Raw genomic sequence first — 15,321 nt, 5'->3', positions numbered from 1 at the left:
GACAGATGCAACATGGGTGGAGAATACCCCCCCCCCCCCCCCCCCCCCCCCCCTCCCGATGCTTTGCCTGCTTCCAGTATGGGGAATAAAACAAGCATGATACAATGTAATTCTCAGGGAAGGGAACGCTCGCATGGCTGGAATTCTCCATCTGTTCACGCCGATGGGATTCTCCGGACCTGTTGTAGTCAACGGAGTGCTGGCTGAGTGCCAAATTCTCCGTTCTCGCTGGCAGGGGTGGTGGGGCGAACTGGGATCGGAAAATCCCACCCATGGTTTTCCCTCCTCGTACCCACTTCATGCAGTCGCAATTCCACTTCACAATGGCAGTTTTCATGTACCGCTCAACACTTGCCCACCAACTCCATTTCCTGCCTCCACATTTGTTAGCCACCCACAAAACATTGTGTCCCATAAAGATATTGGAAAAGTTGAAAAACTTGACCCCACTTACCCCTACATGAATGCATTATCTGAAGGACTGATGGCATGTAGTATTTCTTGTCATCTTTGGCAAATTGCCTTTACAGGCCAAGCCAGAAGTATACCTTGCTTACCAAATGAGAACCAAACTCAGAACACTTGGTCATGTCAGTCCTTTCCTGATCTGTGCCAGCACAAACTTCACAGTACTCCAGACCTACCCCAAAGGCACTATAGAGTTCCTACAATACAGAAAGAGGCCATTCAGCCCATCTGGTCTGCACCGACTCTCTGAAAGAGAACCGTATATAGGCTCACTCCCCCGTCCTATCCCCGTAACGCCACCTAATCTACACATATTTGTACACTATGGGGCAATTTAGCATGGCCAATCCATCTAATCGGCACATCTTTGGACTGTGAGAGGATACCGGAGCACCCAAAAGGAAATCCACACAGATACGGTCAGCACAGTGGTTAGCACTGCTGTCTCACATCACTTTCTCCCAGAGTCTGCGTGGGTTTCCTCCTATAGTGCTCCTTTTGAAAAACGTGACTCTGGCGGAAGGGCTTCTGGTGGGGAGCTTAGGAGGTGAGTAGCCATTTTTGCTCACAGGCAAAGAGCCCGGGGGCATTGTGCTTGCCACCCCAGTGCCTGGTGGGCTGTGGGGTACCCTCGGCAGGGTTGGGCTGGCATGGGGGGTGGGGAAGTGCGGTGGTGGGGAGGACAGGGCGGCTGCTGTTTGGGGCACCTCCATGCCAACCCCTGGATCGTGTGTACCCATTCCGGGGGAATTCCTGTTCCTGCCAGTCTGCCCAACGACCACTCATAATCCCCACCGACTACCGAGGCCTCTGGCCGTGCAGGGTATTGCTAATAGGGAATTGGCAATCGTTGTTAAGTGAGCACTTGACACATGCCAAGATGATTCTCTTGGGTGGGCGGGCCATGTTGCACGTGGGAGTCATTGCCTAGCATCCCAATCACACCTTGATGCCTGGAGACTGTGCTTGAACACTGGGTGAGGCAACCCAACAGACGAAACATCTGAATATCGAGGAGATGGGACACAGCTCCGGGGACATGTCCACGACTGGAGGGTGGGTGAGCATCATGGGGACGGGGATGGGGTGGTGGGGGTGTGAGTTTTCCTGGAAACATGGGCAAAGGGTCCTGAGGTCAGCATGCTTTGTGGAAAGAAGTGACAGAGGCATCATAATGGTTTTGCGAAAAGGTGTTTAATGTGTTGTACAAACCCCACTCCTGCCCCCCCCACCACACCTCCCCACCCCCTACCTAACCCCCCCTCCACCCTCCCCTCAGTTATCCTCAACGTGCTTTGTCTTCCTAGCTAAACCACTACTTCTTGATGTTTCCCCAGGTTCCATATCCGAGGTGGAGGCAGCCAGCTGCTTACCTCGCCCCATCGTCTTCGTTGCTGTTGGCGGGCTCTGGGGATGGATTGCCCCCTGGCTCATTTGTGCTCTCCTGTCCCGTGTGTGTTGACTGCGAGATGCAACCTCATCAGAGGGATTGAACTCAGGGAAGCTGATGGGATGGGTCCGGCTTGGCACCCGGCACATACTCCTCCCGATCGGTGCCCTTAGGGCCTTGGGGTCCACCTTGGGATGAAGTGGCAGCTGGTTTGAGCCCCGGCTGTCACTGCATCAACTGGCTCTGCCAACCCTGGTGGTTCCCCATAGTCCGCACTATGGCGCCGCTTACCACGGCAATGCTCCTAAGTGTCTGGGCCATTCTCTGCCGCGCCTCAGCCATGCCCACCTATGACTGGGACAGGCTCCGCAATGCCTCGGCCATGCCCATCTGTGAGCATCTGCAAGGAGAGAAAACAAGGTCAGCCTGATACTGGGTGACATTACCCAATGAGTCCGACATTCTGCCAAGACCCTCAACTATGGCCGTCACCGACTGCGCGACGCCTTGGCCACCTTCATTCATGGTGCTGATGTTGTGCACCAGGCTTTCCGCTGCGGTCATCACCCTTCCAGTGTTGGCCTGGGTGCCACTCATTACCGACCCACTAGCCTCTGGGACTCCTCCAAGTGGCTATGAATCTGCTGGAGTGATGCTGAATGTCATCTCCCTCTGAAAGTCCAAGTTGGTTCTTTTCATTTCCATCAGCTCCGGGTAACTGTACCACAGGCTCAGCATCTGGCTGGGACACAGCAGGGTTCCGGGATCCAGCAGACCTCCAACTTCTGTCTCACCTGCCTCCACCTGATGTGCATCATTAGTGTTGTGGTGCTCACCAGATCGTGCCCCAGAAGACTGTCCGCTAACATTTCCCATCGAGGTGTTGGTATCTGCGCTGGTGGGGGGGCGGGGATGACAGCTCTGGCGTGAATACGGGGAGCTCTCCTCGGAGGGGTTCTCCTCACTGCCCGGTATAGGTCGTTGATCTTTTTCCGGCACTGAAGGTCACACTCCCCGAGCTAACAGCTGCTGCCACCTCATTCCAGGCAGCACTGGCTGCTTTTTGGCTCACTCTCCTGGACTCTCGGGGAAATAGCACATCCCCCCTGGCCTCCATGGCATCTCGAAGCCTCCCCAGGTTAGCGTTGCGTTGCCTTGTCAGCATCGCTCTGCCGAGCGCTGGGAAGCTGACGGCAATTCCTGATCGCTACCACACATAGAAATGTTTGCGGAAAATTGCGCCCTATAATAGAGTAAACTCTGTCATGTTCTTTGATTGGACTGCTGTGGAATCTTGGTATTGCCGTGTGAACAAAGAATATTAGACTTTGTTTTATAAACAAAGTTATTTATTACTAACACTACACCAATGAATAACTAAAATATCTAAGATAAATAGCGTTGGAAATAAATGTCACTAATTTACACTAAGATACAACAGAGCTGCTCTAATCTGTGACTATTATCAACTCCTTATAAAGATCTTCTGAAAGAATACAATGGGCTGGATTCTCCGATTCTGCGGCTATGTCCACAGGATCTGTCTGGTCTTATGACCAAATAGCCGGTGCGGCCCCTGCACCGATGCTCTGCCAAGGACCCGGCCTGCCAAAAATTGCCCCCCTGTAATCCCCCTAATTCCCCTCGCCTCCCCCAAACCACTCCACACCAATCCCCCCAGCCCCTGCCGAAGCTACCCCTGCCAGCGGAACATTTCTCCTCTTCCCCCAATCCCCCAATCCCCAATCCCCGACTGTGGCGGTGCTGGACGGAGTCCGCAGCTGCCACGCCAGGTTTACAAAAAGTGAGAAGACACGTGTCCCACGCTGTCAGCATTGGAAAAACAACCCCGCCCCCAATTTTGATGTAAAAATTGATTCTCCGGCCAATCGGCGAACGCGATTTCGGTGTCGGACAATCCCACTCATGGGGCGGTACTCTCCCTCCCCCACACTGGGTGGGAGAATCGGCGGGGTGCCACGTGAATCGCGCCAGACCGCCCCGACCCGTGCACACAATTCTCGCACCCCCCGAAACCAGCGGCACACGAATCGTGCCGGGCCACTCGGAAAATCGCCGGATGGGCTGAGTGGCCGCTCCGACACGACTGGGTCCTGCCGGTGCCGTCCACCCCTGGTCGCTGCCGGTGGGAACTCTGCGGGAACGCTCAGGTGGCGGCCTTTGGTGGGGGGGGGGGCAAGGTGGCTCCTTCACTGGAAGGGGCCTCCAAAGGGATCTGGCCCGCGATCGGGGCCCACCAATCGGCGGGCCAGCCTCTCCCCCCCCCCCTCCCCCCCGGGCCTAAATTCCATCACGGCCGGCCCCTGAACACCCATGCCATATTGCGTCGGGGCCGGCACGCGTAAGAAGTTCCCCGCGCATGGCAGGATGGCGCGGCCCAACTGCGCAAGTGCAGGATTGAGCTGCCCCAAGTGGCATGTGCAGCACCCATTTGCCACCGCGGAGGGACGCTGGAGTGGCGTGAACCACTCCAGCGCTGTGCTGGTCCCCTGTGGGGTCCAGAATAGGTCGTGCCCGGGCCCTGTTCGCGCCGTCGTGTAACGCGACAGCGTTCATGACGGCGCGGGCACTTGGTCCGTGGAGCAGAGAATCGCCCCCATGGTGTATCCGGGTCTTGGGACTCCGTACTCACCCCACCTGGTCAGGTGTTAGAACTACAACTGTAAAACATAGAACTTATCATACACATTCAGATCATAGGTCATAGAATTTACAGTGATGGTGAACGACTCATATTGTAAACAGATGATAATCTACCTATCATCACCAACTCCATACAGACAGTCACCCAAGGACGTAATTGAACCCGGGCCTCTTGTGCTGAGGGAGCAGCGCTAACCACTGTGCCACCATGCTACACATCTGCCACCTATAAGGGTATCCCTATTCTAGGGCTGAAAATGCTTTAACTCAGGGCCTGTGTACACTCCAGGTATAACATCACCAAGTTGTCCCAGTTTCTGACCTAATCTTGCACCAGCGCAATTGCCCTGCTTCTCCTCAATGCTTCAATAGTTTCATGTGAGAACATAGAACATAGAACAGTACAGCACAGAACAGGCCCTTCGGCCCTCAATGTTGTGCCGAGCCATGATCACCCTACTCAAACCCACGTATCCACCCTATACCCAACAACCCCCCCCTTAACCTTACTTTTATTAGGACACTACGGGAATTTAGCATGGCCAATCCACCTAACCCGCACATCTTTGGACTGTGGGAGGAAACCGGAGCACCCGGAGGAAACCCACGCACACAGGGGGAGGACGTGCAGACTCCACACAGACAGTGACCCAGCCGGGAATCGAACCTGGGACCCTGGAGCTGTGAAGCATTTATGCTAACCACCATGCTACCCTGCTGCCCAAAACTATTAGTATAAAACAAGACAGTAGTGGCCTTGACATTTAACTTTTACACTATCATCCTATTATTGTTTATTTTTCTCTTTCAGACCAAGAGCAAAACTGTGGATATGATCCTTGTGACTGTGGTTTACTGCCTTTTGCTTCCCCTGTCCTATTCAAAAGTTGAGGCAGATCAGCATTGCTCAGCCCAGGAATCAAGTGTAAGAAATCACTTTTCATATATATATCTATATAATATTCCTAGTATAACTGTTAGAATAGTTCTGTTATACCTGGCCTTCGAGCCTTTACCATCACCATCCTGGGCCAAATATCACCTTCCAGGAAGTGATGACGCGAGAGGATGTGCTGTAGACCTGGCTTTGTTCTCCGTCTCTATTTGCATGCAGTGGGCTGTTTGCAGAGCTGAATCGAGCCCACGTTCTAATGAAAATAAGTAGTTTATTTACATATTCATGTCTAAACCCAGATCCCGATATTTAACTTAGCTACACCTCCCCTTATAGCAACTTTTTAATTTAATACCAACTCTCTTTCCCCAAAGGCTCATCATTATCAACGGATTAAAAGTAACAAAATAATGGTATTCTGATTGATTATCCTGCATCCAATGCTACGACATTCCCTAGTCCTTACTTCTCCTCCTTTGTCCTTTGTGTTCCTTGAAAACCTTTGCTAAATATAAACTGCCTCCAGGTGCCACTGAATTAGAAGAAACTTCAATGGTGGATATGAAAAGCACAGCCATAGGAGAATGACTCATCTTTGAAAATCACATTGCTCATTCTTAAGATTATTTGTCTAATTTGCAGGCTTCCCGTTATTCACGTGATGCACAGTCTGATGGAAATGAGAGGACAACAAATGGTAAGAAATAAAATACATGCCCAATTTCATGATGCCTAGTAATTTCACTGTCAAATAACAAAGCACAAAAAATGCAGTATTGGATATTTCAAAGGATTCTTCTGATCAATAATTTTAATGACAGATAACTTTATTTCTTCTTACTGTTTACATATTCCATGTTTCATTAGCAAACCGATGACAACAAAATAAATATATAAGAGAAACTTAGTTATCATTGCAATTAAGAATTATACTTGCATACTGTTGCAACATCGGCAATCATGGTAAGCAATTTGTGTACAATGCAATGCCCGCCAACAGCAAATTAGATAAATGAGAAGCTAATCAAAACTATTGGCTGAGGGATAGATGTTGGTGGTGACATTGTAAGAATTCCCCAGCTCTAATTTAGATAGATTGAATTTCTAACTTGAGCTACAGATGGGGGTCTTGTTTGAATGTCTCATACAAAAAGTGAAATCTGGTAGTTCGTACATCAGCTTATAATTGATACTTCAATTGACTTCAAAGGAAAAGAAAATGGAGTGGTGTTTGAAATGTGCCACCAATTTATTTTGGACCAGTTTGTGCTACTTTCCAAGATGATTTTCCCATCCATTTTCTTTCTGTAATATTTACATTGAGGTAACTCATTCTTTGCATTCTTTCATATTTCAGACATCCAATATACAAAAGGGTTCTATTATGCAGACTTGAATTTAGGAAACACTAACTTTAAGACCATTGCTGACTATGTGGAAAGAATAGTTTTCCCTTTTAGCGTTAATATCCCTGGAACAACGACTATTCTTACAATACATAATTTGAACATCACGGATGGTAAGTTATGTTTATTGCTGCACAATGATGTTACTACATGAGCTAAAATTTGTTAAGTTGGGGATGAATTTAACCTCCCCCGTGTGGACAGTTAAAGTCATTCAGATTACTTACCCACCTTGGAAATAACTACCTATAATTTTAACCTGCCTAGTTGAACAGGTGGTAAGGACAACTGCCTAAAGCTCGTGGGATTTCTTTTTAAAACACATGTTGTCCAAATGAGATCAGCAAGAATCGATGGTTTAACTTAGTGAAATAAATAAGTATTGGTTGTAATCTTCCAAGAATTCTTAAAATCTGGAAAAGTCCCTGACGATTAAATCATAGGACAAAGCCATAGAATCTCTGTAGTGCTGAAGGAGGCCATTCAACCCATCGAGTCTACACCAACCCTCTGAATGAGCTCCATACCTAGGCCCACTCCCCTACCCTATCCCAGTAACCCCACCTAACCTGCACTTCTTTGGACTGTGGAAGGACACCGGAGCACCTGAAGGAAACCCACACAGACATGGGGAGAAAGTGCGAACAGCACACAGACGGTCACTCAAGGCCGGATTTGAACCCGGGTCCCTGGTGCTGAGAGGTAGCAATGCTTGCCACCATTGATTGGATAACTGTTAATATTCAAGAAGGGAGGGAGACAAAAACACAGGCGAGTGAGCTTAATATCTGTCTTTGGGAAAATGTTAAAGTGCATTATAAAGAATGTGGAAATACATTATATAATAAATCAGGATCAGCATGGCTTCATGAAGGGGAAATTATGGCCTGACAGATTTATGTGAATTCTTTGAGCTGGTAATGAGCAGGATAGATGAAAGGAAACCAATACATGTAATATACTTGGATTTCCAAAAAGTATCACTCAAAAGGCTATTGAATTAGATAAGAGACCATGGTTTCAGGGGGTAGTATATGTGTATGGATAGAGGATTGGCTAACTAATAGAAGACAGAGAGTTGGGATGAGGGACATTTTCAGGATGGCAACCTATAACTACAGCAGGATCCGTGCTGAGGGAATTAAATATACTCTTGCCAAGTTTGTGGATGACACAAAACAACGCAGGAAGGCAAGTGGTCAGGATGACAAAAAGAATCTATATTCTGTAGGTTAAGTAGGTTAAGGATTCTGACAGGTTAAGTGAGTGGGCAAAAACTTGGCAGATAGAATATAATTTATAAAAATGTGAAGTTATGTCCTTTGGAAGGAAGAATAAAGGGTCTGGTCTTACGAGCCCCAACGCTCCATCTAGGTGGGTCCTCAGGTGGTACATCAGGGGTGGAGACGGCCTGCTCTGATTCCCGCCCTGTGACTTGGGTCCACTTTGGCAGCCATCCTTTGGAGCTGACGGGACCCGCTCGGGTAATACAGGTGGTGTGGTGCCTGTTCTGCCCACTGCCCATTGGATGCACCAAGCAACAGGATGGAGAGAGTCTGAGGTGCTGTGGTGTTTTAGCACCTTCACTGCGGGGGTCACCCGAAGGCCCTCGGGCAGCTCCTCGGGATGGATGTGCGGCAGTTAAGAGCTCCGGAGGCAGCCCCGCCAACCCCGCTCTCACCTTGACAAGAGTCTCAATGCTCGCAGCCATGGAGCACATGGACTGGGCCACCTATCTCTGGACTGTGCCACTTCCCTCTGTGACTGGCTCAGGTCAGCCAGCACCCAAGCAATACCATCGACGCCCGCAGCCATGACCTGTTATGACTGGGCTAATCTCTGGAGTGTCGCTGCAATCTCCATATGGCTGCCTGTGACAAGGCCGCCCAGTCATGTGCCTCAGTTACCACCCACACAGAGTAACCCATGCCTTAGACATCCTGACCCATGGCCATACCTTCGCCCCCAAGGCCTCCACCGCAGACCCATTCAATGTTGGCCTGGGTAGCATCCATGGTTGGAACAACCTCCTGCCCCTGCAGGTAGTTGGACTCCTCCAACTACACCTGCCGGCTCTGGATGGTTACTGACACCCCCTCATGTAGTCCCTGGCTCTGTATCTACATCGGCAACATCGATGGTCTGCCCTTTCCAGAAGCCTGAAACTGGTCTGGATGGCAGCTGGTTCCTGGGGTCGAGCCGCCATCCAACTGTCCGCCCCCTCAGGAGTGCCTACCTCCAGTTGATGTGCTGCTGCAGGTGTGTTGAGCGCACCAGATAGTGCCCCAGACGCCCATCTCTGGGATGCTGGAGGATGTTGGAATCAGCTGGGATGGAAAGTCGGTGTTGTCCCCGGAATGGTGCTCTGGGGTGTCGCGGGCTGGTGTTCGATATGTCCTCAGATTGTGGCTGGGGAGGGGGGGGGGGGCGAGGGCAGCCACAGAAGGGCCCACCTTGTCGTCAGGTGATCCTACAAAACACAAGACATGATGCATGATTGGATCGCGGGTTGGGTATGTGGTGGGATGCTAGGGTGGGGCGGTGGAGGGGTGGTGGGAGGTGATAAGAACATAAGAACTAAGAGCAGGAGTAGGCCATCTGGCCCCTCAAGCCTGCTCCACCATTCAATGAGATTATGGCTGATCTTTTGTGGACTCAGCTCCACTTTCCCGCCCGAACACCATAACCCTTAATCCCTTTTTTCTTCAAAAAACTATCTATCTTTACCTTAAAAACATATAATGAGGGAGCTTCAACTGCTTCACTTGGCAAGGAATTCCATAGATTCACAACCCTTTGGGTGAAGAAGTTCCTCCTGAACTCAGTCCTCAATCTACTTCCCCTTATTTTGAGGCTATGCCCCCTAGTTCTGCTTTCACCCACCAGTGGAAACAACCTGCCCGCATCTATCCTATATATTCCCTTCATAATTTTAAATGTTTCGATAAGATCCCCCTCGTCCTTCTAAATTCCAATGAGTACAGTCCCAGTCTACTCAACCTCTCCTCGTAATCCAACACCTTCAGCTCTGGGATTAACCTCGTGAATCTCCTCTGCACACCCTCCAGTGCCAGTACGTCCTTTCTCAAGTAAGGAGACCAAAACTGAACACAATACTCCAGGTGTGGCCTCACTAACACCGTATACAATTGCAGCATAACCTCCCTAGTCTTAAACTCCATCCCTCTAGCAATGAAGGACAAAATTCCATTTGCCTTCTTAATCACCTGTTGCACCTGTAAACCAACTTTCTGTGACTCATGCACTAGCACACCCAGGTCTCTCTGCACAGCAGCATGCTTTAATATTTTATTGTTTAAATAATAATCCCGTTTGCTGTTATTCCTACCAAAATGGATAACCTCACATTTGTCAACATTGTATTCCATTTGCCAGACCCTAGCCCATTCACTTAACCTATCCAAATCCCTCTGCAGACTTCCAGTATCCTCTGCACTTTTCGCTTTACCACTCATCTTAGTGTCATCTGCAAACTTGGACACATTGCCCTTGGTCCCCAACTCCAAATCATCTATGTAGATTGTGAACAATTGTGGGCCCAGCACGGATCCTTGAGGGACACCACTATCTACTGATCGCCAACCAGAGAAGCACCCATTAATCCCCACTATTTGCTTTCTATTAATTAACCAATCCTCTATCCATGCTACTACTTTACCCTTAATGCCATGCATCTTTATCTTATGCAGCAGCCTTTTGTGTGGCACCTTGTCAAAAGCTTTCTGGAAATCCAGATATATCACATCCATTGGCTCCCCGTTATCTACTGCACTGGTAATGTCCTCAAAAAAGTCCACTAAATTAGTTAGGCACGACCTGCCCTTTATGAACCCATGCTGCGTCTGCCCAATGGGACAATTTCTATCCAGATGCCTCGCTATTTCTTCCTTGATGATAGATTCCAGCATCTTACCTACTACCGACGTTAAGCTCACTGGCCTATAATTTCCTGCTCTCTGCCTACCTCCTTTTTTAAACAGTGGTGTCACGTTTGCTAATTTCCAATCCACCGGGACCACCCCAGAGTCCAGTAAAGTTTGGTAAATTATCACTAGTGCATCTGCAATTTCCCTAGCCATCTCTTTTAACACTCTGGGATGCATTCCATCAGGGCCAGGAGACTTGTCTACCTTTAGCTCCATTAGCTTGCCCATCACTACCTCCTTAGTGATAACAATCCTCTCAAGGTCATCACCTTTCAAACCTAATTTCTATCATGATGGTGCATGTGCTATAGGGACACCACAACTCAGCAGGGGTTCAACTTGGTTCCCCGATGCTGACCTCCACCTCGGCAACTGTCAGCTGAGCCCACTGACCAGATCCAAGGCCCGCTGCTCCGCAACAGTCGGTCCACTCCAGTCTTCTCTCTCCCCCTGTGATTGTGTGCCGTCTTCTCCTGGGACAAGGGGGGACAGAAAATTCACAGTGTTAGGCAGTCGGACCCGGGCAGCACAGGGGTTGGGAAGCTGTTGGTTTGTGTGGGCAGGGCACCCGTCCATGGCAGGCTGAATGGGTGTTGACATGTGGTGCAGGGTAGGGTGCGGCCGGCTGGTGTGGTTCGGTCACCCTTTGGGTGGCAGGGGCGTGTATGGGTGTGTGTGATGGGGGTCAGTGCCAGGGGCATGGTGTATGGCGGTGGGTGGCAGCCTCCTTCCCACCCCAGGCAACAGGGAGCCATGCCTCTCCTCCATGGCGTCCAGCAAGGTCTCGAACTCTGCCTCTGCAAAACAAGGTGCCGCTCTCCGGGGTGCCACCTTGTTGGCTGGAATGAGTATGTGTGTGTGGGAGGTAGTGTGTTTATTCGCGGCTGCAGCTTGTCAGCCTCTTGAGTGCCAATCCTGACCCTGGCGAATTGGATGCCATGGATTTGCACTAGTTGTACCTGGCACCGATACTCGTCAATTAATGGATCGTGAATTGCTCCGGGACTGATGCCACTTTTGTGGTCGTAGAGCATCGCCGATACAGTCCCAGCAACAGCACTTTAGTCTCTGAAAGGAAGGAACCCGCCCCAGGCTTCTTGCTCCAGTCCATGCTATGAGCCCATACTCAGTCTGTGTGCTGTTAGCCAACCGTGGTTTTGACTTTTAGAGTATACATCTGCTAAGCTCACCAGAAAATGGCAGTACCTTGATGAAACTCTGCCACATTATAGGCACTCAGTTGTCCAAAACTGAGTGTCTCTCCCACTGCAGTTGTGCCTTATGCGGGGACAAGGTTCTCATCACAAGGTAGGGTGCCAGGCGCTGTGCATCCCCTACACCTGAGCACTCACTGAGGCCACTGGTACTAATTCCAAATGATTTGTGGTGGGCAACAGAGTCTTTGAGCGTGCTCCTGAAATTCACAACATTGTTTCAGATGTTGGGATAGGAGCAAGGGTGGACTGAAGCTGAAGCCTGTTCTTTGTGGCCAGCACAGTAGCATAGTGGTTCGCACTGTGGCTTCACAGCACCAGGGTCCCAGGTTCGATTCCCCACTGGATCACTGTCTGTGTGGAGTCTGCACGTTTTCCCCATGTCTGCATGGGTTTCCTCCGGGTGCTCCAGTTTCCTCCCACAGTCCAAAGACGTGCAGGTTAGGTGGATTGGCCATGACTCAATGCTCATGTACAGCATGGGCCTCGTTATGCCTTCTCTTTGCATGGGTGTGAGCCATCGCATGGGCACCATCAGCCATGTCTTTTGTGGGTAGCCTTTTTCACCAAGAAGCCAGCCCTGGATCCTGTGTGGTCACTCAAAGATGTCCAAGTTATGCCATTTACTCAAGATGTGTGAGTCATGTGTACATCCTTGGTACCTAGAGTAAACATGCATGATAAGTTTGATTATGGTCACAGAGCAGCTGTACATTGAGTGAGTGGTAGCCTTTCCGGTTTATGTATTGGAGTGCCTGTTGCCAAGGAGCACTTGTAAACACGTTAGTACAGTCAACGGCACCCTGTACCTGTGCGAATCTGGAAATCTCAGAGAGGCTCAGTGGCCTGCTGTAGTCTGGTGTGCTGCCTTACTTGATCTCTGTTGACGTTGATGTAACTGTAGCCTTGGCAAGAAAAACCATCTGTGACCACATGAATGCATTTGTGCAAAGACACTTGAGAGATCCCACAGAAGTAGTCACTGGCTTAGAAGGTCAGTGTGGTAGTTACTTTCCCAGCCATTGGCCATGGATGCCCACCCAGCCCTGTGGCACCAATTCTTAGGCCAAAATTTTACATCGCTCAGGCGGATGTGTGCCCCACCCAGAAGCATGTGAAATTGTGAAAGAAGACGGCGATTGCTCTTTCCAACCTAATAGCACACTCATGCGATATCTCGGTCTGCAGGTGTTGCCGAGAATCGGACGTGTGCCTGCCAGTAATCAAGCAGATAATTTAGCCCATTAAGGGTCCAATTGAAACCAATTATGTGGTTCATCTACATTTACAGTTGCCAGGTGGGTCAATCGGTCAGGCAGCCTTTATATTTTAGCTGAAACCTCAAACCAAAAGGGCAGGATGAGATGTCAGCGCTGAAATAATATTTTAAAAGTTGCCTGGGGTCTGAGGTTTGTGTTTGAATGTGCTACCTTTCATCATTGGGATTTAATTTGCAAAGGTCTCCAGCTCCCCGAGCTCTGCAGTGGTTGTCCCGTTGAGGGAGCCCATTAGAAGTGCCTGCCCACCCCCTCCCCCACCCTCTTTTCTCAGAGTCCGCACTCTTCCTGCCCTCCCCGACAACACTGAGCCTTTCTCAGTGCCCATTTCATGCTGGCAGCCCGGCAATTAGCCATCCAGTGTGAAACTGCAATCAGGAAGTGATGAGCCATCAATTGCACGAGAGACGAGTTGCTATACAAAAGTTAGGCTTTAATAAGCTAGAACTTAGCCCTGCGGTTGCCTACAATAAAATGGACGACCGCCTGGCGTTCCGACTATTTATACCTCGGTATGGAGGCGTGGTTAACTCAGCCTCTCGACCAATCGGAGAGCTGTCACATGACTGGTCTCAACCAATCGGTCGAGAGGCACATGACCAACCAGGGCCAATGGTAAGCCGGTGTTCTGCACCAATGGCAGGCAGCTATGCAAATCATATCACCACAGGAAGCTCATTTTGCGCCAGGCCCACCAAATTCAGGCGATGGGAAATGTGGCAAATGTGGCACCAGATCCCTGGCAATGTGGAGCCATGATGCCCATTGCAAACAGAAACAGAAAATCACAGCCAATATCTCAATTAAAATGCAGCAAACAGGATATTAAAAATGGCACACCAATGAGAGCAGGAGGAGTTTAACCTGATACCTTGACTGACGGTAAACAATGTAAACATTAGACCTCAAATGTAGAAAAAAGTTAAATTTCCAACATCAGTACCCTGGTGCAAACCAAAAATGCCTTGAAAATATACACATTTAAAAAGATGCTAGGCTGACTATAGACTTGTACTTTTCCCATCCACTGGTTTGATGACAGATATCCTCATGGTTTGAAGAGGCAGTAACATTTAACAGGGAAATTAATTTACTATAGAAGAAAGAAAGTATAACAATTTGAAGATATTTCTGATAGAATGTAATATTAGCATAATCATATTTGCTAATAGAATATACACTTGTCTTTTTAAAATGGTTCAAAGCATGTTTTAGGATTTTAATAATTGACTGTTCATTGTATTTGTTTAGAGTGTAATTACAATGGCAACGAAATAATGTGCAGAATCTGCTATGAAAGTGTGCAGAACAATACCAAGCACTGTGAACAGCCTTCAAGAATGAATTGTTCAAACGTGACCATCTGTGACAGTAGTCATCTGGAAATGGATAAAATAGGATTCTATCCTGCAAATGTCACAAGTCTAACTCAGAAAGGTAATTCATTCAATTCTTTGAACTGCATGAAATAATGTTTGTAAGGAATGATGTGGAGATGCCGACATTGGACTGGGGTGGGTACAGTAAGTAGTCTCACAACACCAAGTTAAAAGTCCAACAGGTTTGTTTGGAATCATTAGAATCACTCGCTTTCAGAACGCAGCTCCTTCATTTGTCGGGAAGAATACTTATTTTTAATTTTAGCTATTCCTTTACAATGGAATTCAGCGTAGCTCAGTAGGAAAATCCCTCAGTTTTGATTCCTCAGTACAAACTAAATGCTCGGTTGATCTTTCACAAACTCGATGAAATTAGTTTAAAAGTAGGAAAAGAAATTCCAAAGCAACATGAAGATAACTCTGATAGAATGCTTTATTGCTGTGAAAATCCTTACTAATAGAAAGTGGAGCAATGCAGCTTCAAGTTTCTCAATTTTGAGGCACATTCGATCATAAAATCCAACACAAAAGAACTAAAATTTCAAGTTGTAGATTTGTACCATCGGGCAGGGATTCTCCGTTCAGGAGATGAAGGGCTGAATTCTCAGTTCCTGAGGCTAAGTGCGGAGGATCTGTGGTGTTTTTCGTGAGAAAAATCAACGGCGCCCCGTCACCGATCCT

General features: G+C 48.7%; 1 protein-coding gene across 1 annotated transcript in view; it reads left to right on the top strand.

The window, feature by feature from the left end:
- Nucleotides 1-14,552: 14,552 nt before the first annotated feature.
- The window catches only part of LOC119967535 (adhesion G-protein coupled receptor F3-like), a 103,577-nt gene continuing 102,808 nt past the window's right edge, over nucleotides 14,553-15,321 (top strand). The window contains exon 1 of the mRNA XM_038800216.1: nucleotides 14,553-14,698. Within this exon, the coding sequence (XP_038656144.1) occupies nucleotides 14,602-14,698 (97 nt within the window). The 5' untranslated portion in view covers nucleotides 14,553-14,601. The remainder of the gene's footprint in view (nucleotides 14,699-15,321) is intronic.

This window comes from Scyliorhinus canicula, chromosome 6, assembly GCF_902713615.1.
Source record: "Scyliorhinus canicula chromosome 6, sScyCan1.1, whole genome shotgun sequence".
In the NCBI taxonomy this organism is placed as follows: domain Eukaryota; kingdom Metazoa; phylum Chordata; class Chondrichthyes; order Carcharhiniformes; family Scyliorhinidae; genus Scyliorhinus; species Scyliorhinus canicula.
Note: the sequence above shows the minus strand (reverse complement) of the source record. Positions and strands in the feature narration are given on the sequence as shown.